The sequence below is a fragment of the Danio aesculapii genome, chromosome 3 (genome assembly GCF_903798145.1).
Source record: "Danio aesculapii chromosome 3, fDanAes4.1, whole genome shotgun sequence".
NCBI lineage: Eukaryota > Metazoa > Chordata > Actinopteri > Cypriniformes > Danionidae > Danio > Danio aesculapii.
The window spans coordinates 62,552,083-62,563,596 of NC_079437.1; the positions used below are offsets into that span (position 1 = coordinate 62,552,083).

The following is an 11,514-nucleotide window of genomic DNA, read 5'->3' on the forward strand; positions in this document are numbered from 1 at the left end:
ATATTTTTATTATGCAAAGAAATAACACTTTTTGACAGAAGATACATTATGAATTAGAAAGTTATATTACAAAACTTAAACGACAAAACACTTGATATTAAGTGCACTCCCAAAGCAAATGACTTTATATTTCTACAGACTCAATACAGAAAGAGCATTTGGGGAAATAAGATTATTAGATTGAGCAAGTTTGTGATTTAGTGGAGAGCAGTTATGAGTAGAGACTTCACCAACTTTATTATATCAGAGGAATTTCTGTCAAACTCGGCCCATTCTGTCACTTAAATATATTATTCCAAACACTCACACAAACAGGTAAAGAAATCTGAGATCTATTAATAATTGAGCGAATGTCTTTGTTTGACATGTACTGAGAAGATTTGTGCAGTCAAATATAAAATAATCTAAAAAACTTTATAGCCAGACTTGACTGAAGGTATTATACACTCAGGGATTGCACAGAAACAGTGTTATATTCCTCTGAAGAGACTGAAGAAGAAGAAGAATTAATCTGAACACAAATGATTCCCTCTGCTGTCGAGAGAATGATTGACAAACAGGCAGCCAATCAGCTTTCGCTGAGCACCTACGGGCAGCCAATCGGCTTTCTCTGATCAGCGTGCAGGCAAATCTCCCGCCCCCGGCGCTCAGTCTGAGGCGGAGAGCGGAGAGTGCAGAGCTTTGCTGTTTGCTGTTGAATTCCTTTAACTCCACTTCTGTTACGGGTGTTGTGCGTCTATTCAAAGTAAGTGTATTATATCTGACCTTTGTAGCGTTCGCAGATTTGCTGCAATTATCTTGCGGGTTGAACTGCTTTAACATATGTGCTCAATGCTAATATACTCTCTTGTTTTTAGCTCGATGCTACGCTGTAAACACTTGTGTAATGCGTTACTCACGGGTTATCTGGGCACCTTTCATTTGTGTCTCCATCTCATTCATTCACTCTTAAACACTGGAATAATCCCATCAGGCTCCAGTGAAGAGTTGATTGAAGGACAGCGAGAACATGAGTGACCCAGAACCCTGCAGAATTAAACATGAAGACGCTGAACAACAAATAGGTTGGTGTTTATTCCTGATTCTTCATTAAAAAGCCATTATTGTACAAAAACAAATGATTTTCTATAAAGACAGAGAGAAATAAACACACTTTCTGTTCACAAGGTAAACAATAGGGACTGAAGCTCAGGTGTCTTTTATTACCATGTTTTGATCAAATGGTCAGTAAAAGGAGGTTTGTTAAACATTTACATGTCATCTCCACCTTAACACTGCCCCCTCCTAAAACGTATAGTAGACGGGACCATTCTGTCCAAATTAGACTCTTGTAGATCAAATTACAGTCATGTAGACTGTGCGAGTCTCTTGCAGACTCATGTGGACTTCTTGAAGATGCTGTTTGACTGCAGAATAATCAACACGTCTCTATAAAGATTGAAATTTACAACTTGTGTAACTCGTGTCATCCTCTGAATAAATTGGTATCCATTCGCGGTGGTCTTCTGAGGTCATATGGGTCATAATTTCAACATATTCCTGCTGAAAATTAAACTAACTTCTCTTTGTTGTTTGTGGCCGTTCATGAGTTCATGTGGGTGTCGTCGTGTGAGTTTGTGTTTAAATGCATAAGGTAGGGAATCATTAGCGGATAATGAGCTCAGACCGTAAAATTCTGCATTGTGTTTGTTACATATGTGTAGGGTACATGTGACCATTATGCTTAATTCACAAGTCCTGACGCGTATTAGTGCTCTTACATTCGATCAAGACACGAGAGTCCATCTAATTCAGTGTATCTTCGTTTTATTTTCACATTAGACATCCACACGTGCCAATGTTGTCAAAATCCACTCACATACAACTTGTTTGTTCCAGCCTGATGAACAATGACTCCAATATTTCACTTCTACGGTCAAAAGCTTGTGCTCTCCAACTTCTGCACATTGCACTAAAAACTCACGTGTGTCACACCAACTGTGGAAACTTTATGAAGCATACTACACATGCGCAGTAGAAAATAACGTAAAGTATATGACATGCAAATGGCAAGAACATAAGAAGTATATAAAAACAGTATATATAAAAAAGTATATAACATGCAAATATATATATATAACTTACCTAAAACAATAAACTATTAAATATGGCTCCTACATTTCCGGCCCCTAATTGACAGGCAGGCAGACTGACAATTACTTTATGCTTTCCTTTTTTTTTTTTTTTTTTTTACAGAAACAGAGCCATATAATTTCAATGTTTAAGCATCAATTTAATCTTCTTAACTGTCCAGTGTCCACAATTTGCATCCAAAGAAATTGTCAGATACTTGCTTAACGGTCCATTTCACATATAAGGCATAGCTTGTCTATTGGCCTTTCCAGGGTATTGGTTTTAGTCTTAACCAACACACGTCTCACAAGTCCTTTTTTGTCAGGGAACTGTTTTGTGATTCTTCCAAGAACCCATGAATTTCTTGGAGACGATTCATCAACAATAAGAACGACATCTCCAACTGAAAGGTTTTTTCTGGCTTGAAACCATTTTTGACGCTCCTGAAGTAAAGGCAAATACTCACGCACCCACCGCTTCCAAAACAAGTCAGCAATGTACTGAATTTGTCTCCACTTGCGACGTGCATATGTGTCCTCTTTTTTGAAAAGTCCAGGAGGCAAGTTTGGTTGTTTTTTCAATAGTAGCAGGTGGTTGGGTGTCAAAGGTTCCAAATCAGTGGGATCATCCGTAGCGGTGGTAAGTGGTCGATCATTTATTATTGCTTCCACCTCACACAGCAATGTATGCAAACTTTCATCCGTTAACCTTTGCTCTTTCAGTACTGATTTCAAGATTTTTTTAACAGATCTTATCTGCCTTTCCCATACTCCACCGAAGTGAGATCCAGAAGGTGGGTTGAATATCCACTGTATGCCTTTTTGCATAAGAGTACATTCAATTTTTGATTGATTCCACTGTTGTATGGACTTACGAAGTTCCATCTCAGCACCCATAAAATTAGTGCCATTGTCACTTCTCAGGATTGACACCTGCCCTCTTCTGCTTACAAACCGTCGAATGGCATTTAGACAGGAATCTGTGTCTAATGAATGTGCAACTTCAATATGGATAGCTCTTGTTGTCAAACAAGTGAACAATACACCATATCTCTTCACATTGCTTCTACCTTGTTTGACTTCGAATGGTCCAAAATAATCCACACCTACATTTGTGAAAGGTGGCTGATCTGGTGTTACTCTGTCACATGGTAGTTCTGACATCTTTTGCTCGCCAGCCTTTGCTCTGAATTTTCTGCATGTCACGCACCTGGACAGAAACTTTCTTACAATTGAGTTAGCAGATGTGATCCAAAATTTTTGCCGCAGTTTTGAAATCATATAATTTCTTCCACAATGTCCAACTCTCTCATGAATGTCTCTTAAGATTAAAGTGGTGACATGGGATTCTTTAGGTATAATGACTGGGTGTTTTACATGCTCAGGCATTGCAGATCTACCAAGACGTCCTCCAACTCTTAGCACTCCATCCTGTATTATTGGATCAACTCTGGTGAGGCAACTGTTCCTTTTCACGCATGAGTTACCTTTCTGCAAAGTGACCAGTTCTTCCTTGAATTCTCGACCCTGAATGAATTTGATGATCTCAATTTCTGCTCTTGATAAGTCCTGCGTTGATAGAGACTTGCAAGTATCTGCTATGTGATCAGATTCGTCTGCTTTAACCTTTTTTGTTTTTTGCATAAGCATGTCTTTGACCCGAAGAATCCAGGCTACAGCTCTTTTCAACTTGTACCAGTCAGAGTAATAACTAAGCAGTTTACATACAGCATCTGTGCTTTCTGTAGCACTCACCAGATTAACTGAGCCAGAGTGTTTAACCTCAATGTCATCATCTCTTACTGACAGGTCACAAATGTTCTCAGGCCAGTTACTTTCTGAATCTTTGAGAAAGGAGGGACCTTCAATCCAGTTTGTGCTTTTCATGAATTTTTCACAACAAAGTCCCCTGGATGCAGGATCAGCTGGATTCTGTGAGGTACTGATATACCTCCACTGTTGTAATTTGGTTGAATCTCTTATGATGGCAATTCTATTGGCAACAAAGGTTTTGAAACGAAGTTTTTCGTTTTCAATATACCTCAAAACAGTTGTGCTGTCAGTCCAAAATACAGAGTCCAGTAATTCCATTTCCAGTTCATATTTTAACATCTTGTCGATGTTCACAGCGACCACTGCCGCAGTCAATTCCATGCGTGGAATAGTGATTTGTTTCAGTGGTGCAACACGAGACTTCCCCATCATGAACGCGCAGTGTGTGAGTCCATCTACATTTGTCAACTTAAGGTAAGAGACTACTCCATATCCCATCTCACTTGCATCGGAGAAATGGTGAAGTTGTGCTGTAGTTGTAACTCCAAAGTCAGCTGGTTTTATGCATCTGACCACACTGAATTCAGACAACTGATGCAAGTCTTGTAACCAAGTTTTCCATCTTTTTGCAAACTGTTCAGGAATGTTGTCATCCCATGTCAACTTCTCTTTGCACAATTGCTGCATCAAAATCTTTGCTGGCAATATAACGGGTGAGAGAAAACCCAGCGGGTCATAGATTGAGCTTGCAATTGACAGGATTCCTCTTCTGGTGACAGGTTGTTCTTTCACATTGACTCTGAACTTGAACGTGTCTGAATTAACACACCACAGCACCCCTAGAGCTCTCTCGACAGGAAGTGCATCCTGACTTAAATCTAAGTCTCTTACTTCTTTAGCTCTTTCACTTTCAGGAATAGAAGACAATAAAGCACGACTGTTACTTGCCCATTTGGTGAGGTGAAACCCTCCACTAGCACAAAGATCTATGAGATTTTTGTGTAAGGCGATGGCTTGCTCATCACTTGAAACTGACTTCAAGCAGTCATCTACATAGAAGTTTTTAAGCACCGTGTTGACTGCTTCAGATGATGCATTGCTGCGATTTTCTTCTGCTGTTTTTCTAAGGGCATAGTTAGCAACACTTGGAGATGATTTTGCACCAAATAGGTGGACCAGCATTTTGTACTCCACTAAGTCCTGATTCACATCTCCATTCGGCCACCACAGAAAGTGCAAAAAGTCAGTGTCTTTTTCAGGAAGTTTCACTTGATAATACATGGCTTCAACATCTGCCATCATAGCCACTGATTCTTGCCTGAAACGTACAAGCACTCCAATGAGAGAATTCGTCATGTCTGGTCCTTGCAGGAGCTCATTGTTTAATGATACTCCCTGAAAGCTGGCTGCACAGTCAAAAACTACTCTTAACTTTTTCTTTTGCGGATGGTATACCCCATGGTGAGGTATATACCACACATGACCCTCTTGGTGGCTCAGGGGAGGTGTAGTGACCTTGACGGCATGACCTTTGGTGAACATGTCATTCATGAAATTTGAATACTCCTCATGAAAAGAGCGGTTTTTCTTGAATTTCCTTTTAAGATTTAACGCACGCTGGATGGCTGCGCTTAGGTTGTTGGGCATTTGAACAACTGTTTTCTTAAATGGAAGGCCAATGTAATAATGACCATTAGAAAACTCCATAGAATTAGAAACAGAGTCCAAAAACTGATAATCATCTTGCGACAACTCAGCTTTATCATCACAATTCCGTTCAGGGAAATCTTGGTTATACTGTTGTATTAGCATCTGTTCCATACTTTCAATGGAAATTCTGTTGACTGAAGCACTTGTTTGCCTTTTGTCATACATGATTTCCTCAACAGGTTCTCTGAGAGGTCCATTCAGAATCCATCCAAGAGCAGTTTTTACTGCATATGGCCCATTGTGTTTACTGTTGATTACTTGCCAGGGCTCTAGAAGCTTGTACTCCTTATTGCCTATGAGGATTTCAATTTCAGCATTAATCTGAGGTAACTTTACTTCGCTGAGGTATGGCCACTTTTCGATATCATGTTGTTGTGGGATGTTTTCCATTGACACTGGAATGCTCTTTTGTGTAAACACTTTTGAAAGTTCAACAAAGTTGTTTTCTTCCAGACCACTAATCTCCAAGTCAGTGAGCAGATAGCTTTCTACTCGTTTCTTTGAGTTCATGGTGTTTAACAACATGTCAACTTTTCTGCCTTGAACATTTAACCGTCTTGCTAACGACTCAGTGCAGAAAGTGGCAGAACTTCCTGGGTCCATAAATGCATATACTTTCACTGTCCTGTCACTTTTTTTGGACTTTATTTTAACAGGTACTATGGCAAGAACGCAATTGTCTCCGGCCCCAGTACAGGCACTTGTTTCCTGACTCACTGCAACAGGAACATTTTTAACTGTTTCAGTTTCATCCACTTTTGTTACCACCTTCTCATGAGTTTTGTCATGTGCATGAATGTGTAACATGCACGGATGTTTCTTTGAGCACAACTTACAAGTGATTCGCTTCGTACAATCCTTGCTTACGTGTCCTTTTTTTAAGCATCCGAAGCAGAATCCATTCTTTCTCAGAAAGTCCAACTTGTCTTTGTATAACTTTGCACTGAATTTGTAACACTCATCCAATGTGTGATTTTTCTCACATAATGCACAGGGTTTAGTGAAAGCACTAATAACTGATGCACCATCATTTTTTGCTGTATTTAAGTCCTTGTGCCTTTCACTAAACTGTTGTATGCCAGTTGCAAAGCTGCTACCTCTTTTGCCCTCCTTATTCAGTTTGATTGCCTGAGAAGACTTATTAGTGTGTTTCTTATCACCTGACAAAACGTCCAGATCTCCAAAGAGTGGATTTGATATTACCTTTGCTTGTCGGTCAACAAATTCCACCAACTGTATGAATCTGGCTCTCCTTCCTGTGCGATCCTCATGCTCATAAGCGTGGGCCCTCCATCTTTCACGCAATTTGTATGGCAGCTTTGAAATGATAATCCTCATGTTGGTAGGATTGTCTAGCTCATCCATGTAATCAATGTCTTCCATAACATTGCGGCAAGTCACTAAAAACAGTGAGTAAGCACTTAAAGACTTTCCGTCCTCTGACTTTATTTCAGGCCATTTGAATGCCTTTTGCATCAAAGATGTCGCAATTTTCAGCTCATTACCAAACCTCTCATGTAACAGTTTCATCGCTTCTGCATACCCACGATGTTCAGGCATATGCTGGCAGCTCTTCACAAGATCTCTAGGCTCTCCTCTAGTGTACTGCTCCAGAAAGTATAACTTATCAGCATCACTATCAGCTCTAGATTCAACAGCATGTTCAAATGCTTTAATAAAAGACCTGAATTCAAGTGGATCTCCATGAAACAAAGGAACGTCACGCTGAGGTAAGGATAACTGACATTGATTCTTTACAAGCATTTCTGTTATGTCTGTCTGGCGTTGCATCACTTGTTGAAGCTGTACTGTGCCAATATTGTGGTGTGAAGTCTCATCACCATGTTTAGAACATTCATGTATCATGCTTGATCTTTTAGGTCTGACACTTGGAGGTTCACTTGTTTGAATTGTCTCAGGATGTTCTAACAATTTGCTAGACATTGATGGCGCACTGTACTCATTCTGCACACTATGCTGTGATTTGGGAAGATCTGTGTCACTTAATTTAGTAGCAACACTTTGACTTGCAACATATTGTTCTTCACTATCTTGATATACTTTTAGTTTAGCATCAGAAATGGCAAGAGCAGTTTTTATTTCCAGCTTTTCCATTTCAGCCTTTAACTGTGCTTCCTTCAGCTCCAATGCCTGTCGTTCTTTTAATGCTGCTGCTTTAGCTAACAATGCTGCTCTGTTTGCTTCTTCCTTAAGACGAGCTGATGATGCTGTAGACCTTGAGGACCTTTTAGATGCAGATGTCACTGCACTTCCAGACTTATTAGAAGCACGTGTCTTATATGACACCATTGATACACTGTCTAATGGTGACACTTCTTTGTCACAACTTTGAGACATTTTAATGGTGTCCGTAGTTTCCTCAATCCACAGCCTCATCTTTTCTATGAACCTTTTGCAGCACGACTCTTTAGGATGAAACCAAATTTCTTGATCTGTCTCACACTCTTCCTTATTTAAGTACATCAGCACTGAAGTATTGCTTTCAACAAATTCTTCAAATAGTCTTTTATAAACCTTAAACTGCTTTGTTTCAATATCATTCAAATTGCAAGCATCTTCCATAAGCGATTCAATTTCGTTGGACTTTGCAGTTAATTGTCTCAACTTGCCTCTTCTTGCGTTGATCTTATTGTGAAGCTTCTCTTCCAAACCCTTGTCTGTGAGCGCCCTCCTGCGTTCAACATCGGTAATAGCCGCATCGTCACCGTCGTCCGCCATTTATGACCTTAATGCATGCAAATCCATTCACTATTGCATGTACTTTTCAATACACATTGTGTGCATTGTAATGCGATCTTTCTTTCCTCATTCATAACTTGAATCAGGCGCGAATCTGCGCTCGGCGGGACGTGATGCTGCGTCCGCAATATGCACCTGTCCTGATGCATTCTTCCATCCGCGTGCGCTCGTTCATCCAATAAGTTGACAACGTGCAGTGAAAGTGAAAATGCGCTCTTAAACCACTTATCTTCTGTCGACGGAGAAAGCTTTTGACTTTACATGTAGGGTACATGTGACCATTATGCTTAATTCACAAGTCCTGACGCGTATTAGTGCTCTTACATTCGATCAAGACACGAGAGTCCATCTAATTCAGTGTATCTTCGTTTTATTTTCACATTAGACATCCACACGTGCCAATGTTGTCAAAATCCACTCACATACAACTTGTTTGTTCCAGCCTGATGAACAATGACTCCAATATTTCACTTCTACGGTCAAAAGCTTGTGCTCTCCAACTTCTGCACATTGCACTAAAAACTCACGTGTGTCACACCAACTGTGGAAACTTTATGAAGCATACTACACATGCGCAGTAGAAAATAACGTAAAGTATATGACATGCAAATGGCAAGAACATAAGAAGTATATAAAAACAGTATATATAAAAAAGTATATAACATGCAAATATATATATATAACCATAAAACTTACCTAAAACAATAAACTATTAAATATGGCTCCTACAATATGGATTACTAAACCAGAGAACATTTGATTTCAAAAGTGTTGGCCGATTTAAAGGTGCAGATGTCAGGTTAACTAAATATTCGTGGAGATTCAGCTCTTTATTCTGATGCATTTGCTGGTCAGGCACAGAATGAACTCGTATTCCCTATCTGTTTTATTAATTTAACAGAAACAGAATGTTGTTGCACTTATGTATATTTACAAATAAAAATAGGCCCTTTACAAACGTGAACTCAGATTAATTCAAAACTAAACATGATCTGATTTATTTTACATTAATGTGCACCAACATTACAGTTTGCGTAGCCAATGTTTCCAGTGTCTTTCACTTCAGCTTTTGATGAGTTTCTGTAACTTACTAAAAACTGAACTTTTTTATTTCAGACCTAATTGAAGAGTATGAGGAGATCAAAGAGGAGGAACATCATGTCAAAATTGAGGAAACTCATTTACAGACTGATGGTATTTTGAAAAGGAGAGACCAGAATCATTTTACCTGCACCCAGTGTGGAAAGAGTTTAAGAAGAAAAAACAGTCTTAAGATTCACATGAGGATCCACACTGGAGAGAAACCATTCACATGCACTCAGTGTGGGGTGAGTTTTATCCAATCATCACACCTTAATGAACACATGATGGTCCACACCGGAGAGAAACCATTCACATGCACTCAGTGTGGGAAGAGTTTGGGAAGAAAAAACAGTCTTAATAAACACATGAGGATCCACGCTGGAGAGAGACCATTTACATGCACTCGGTGCGGGAAGAGTTTCAGCCAATCATCACACCTTTATAAACACCTGAAGATCCACACTGGAGAGAAACCATTCACTTGCACTCAGTGTGGGAAGAGTTTCAGCCAATCAACACACCTTAATCAACACATGAGAATCCACACTGGAGAGAAACCGTATGAGTGTTCACACTGTGAAAAGAAATTTAGAGATTTAAGAACCCTGAAAAGACATGAGAGTATTCACCCTGGAAAAAAGCCATAGGCATGATCAGTGTCTATTAGGGATGCTCATATTGACTGTTTAACCGTAACCGAAAGGATGCATTTTTAACTGATTATGGTATTATTACTGTGAAATATTTATATTTTTGATGTTTTGCTGCATAAATACACAACACATATTTGTTAATTGTGGATTGTTAGAAGGAGCAACCACACTTGCCTACAGACATATTTGGTAAAAGAAAAATCAAAAATGAAAAGAAAGATAATGCACGCCACAGCTTTGAGTTGACGGCCAAACCAGCGCTGATGCTGATCGCCTCTGTCCTGGATCTGCATCATAAACACCTCCGTTTCTTTGCACAAGTGGAGAATGAAGCCACAAAGGTAAAACCTTCTGAAATGTGCTCTGCTTTGGAAATGGCCACAAGTCAGAGTGTTACTCTTACTCCGAGCGCTGCGGCACCACCACATAAACACAACAGATATATATATATATATTTATTTATTTTTTTATTTAGTATGCAACAAACAACCAAAATTTTTTCCATTGGCGAATTACAGTTAATAATAATCCTTATAATAATCCATTTATAAAATATCCTACATCATTTGAATCAAACAAATCCTGATTAATTTAAATGTTTTTGCAGATGATAACTCATCACCAACCTGAACCTTTCATTTTGTAGCTAAATAAACTGTAAATGTAAAAACAATTAGTATATGCTATAGTAGCCTGATTTAACTAAAGGTCAACATGTATGCGCCATTTCATTGTTCATCATCACGATGACCACAGTGTATCTGTTTAAAGCCTCTGTAAAGAGCAGACCTATATTTCACAGCTGACACAATCTCAGTAAAAAAGCTTGATGCTTGCCGTCAACTATAGGCTACACTATTTAACGGCATTCTACATTACAACATAGATAATATCTGTTGTTAAGTTTAGGCTGTTTCCTTTCTTAATAGTATTTCCTTTAAAAACTCCAGGATTGTCCATCGTTGCCAGTTTTGACTGACTTGATTAGTTTACACACAGTAATGCTAATGAAAATATTACACACTATTCTTCCTATGCTAATGAAGGACTTGGAGACATTCCAAGCACAGGATGGGTCCTCCTGGTGTGGCTGAGTTCCTCACAGCTCCAATAGACCTCTCTGCCACTTACATTAGCCATGTGCTTTTCAGCATACACAGTTCATCTGCTCGTGATCATTCTTCATATAACTTTACCATGTTATTTGACAGTTTATGACTTCAGCTTTGTAGCGATGAACTCAATAGAGACACTGATGTATTTCAATATACAGTCTGTTTACTATTGTTGAGTCGTGGCCTGAGGAGAGTATGGTAATGTTCTTCTCCTCCACTTTATCTCCTCAACTTTGCCCTCATGTCCATCTGGTTTTGGGGTTTGGTTTTCACTCATGTTTGGCAATGCTTTGCTCAGGGTATAAGGAG

At 39.2% G+C, this 11,514-nt stretch overlaps 1 protein-coding gene across 1 annotated transcript; it reads left to right on the plus strand.

Annotated features, from left to right (window-relative positions):
* Positions 1–222: 222 nt before the first annotated feature.
* LOC130221823 (gastrula zinc finger protein XlCGF7.1-like) lies at positions 223–10,475 on the plus strand. The gene is made up of 3 exons (XM_056454424.1): positions 223–745; positions 974–1,064; positions 9,471–10,475. Exons 2-3 carry the CDS (start codon positions 1,010–1,012, stop codon positions 10,082–10,084), a joined length of 669 nt encoding a protein of 222 aa, XP_056310399.1. The 5' UTR covers positions 223–745; positions 974–1,009; the 3' UTR covers positions 10,085–10,475.
* The last annotated feature ends 1,039 nt before the right edge of the window (positions 10,476–11,514 follow it).

Bases quoted from the DNA above. Each gene is read 5' to 3' on its own strand.
- LOC130221823 (XM_056454424.1), top strand. From the start codon at position 1,010: ATGAGTGACCCAGAACCCTGCAGAATTAAACATGAAGACGCTGAACAA. The intron at 1,065-9,470 runs GTTGGTGTTTAT...TTTTTATTTCAG, and splicing joins AGACGCTGAACAACAAATAG to ACCTAATTGAAGAGTATGAG.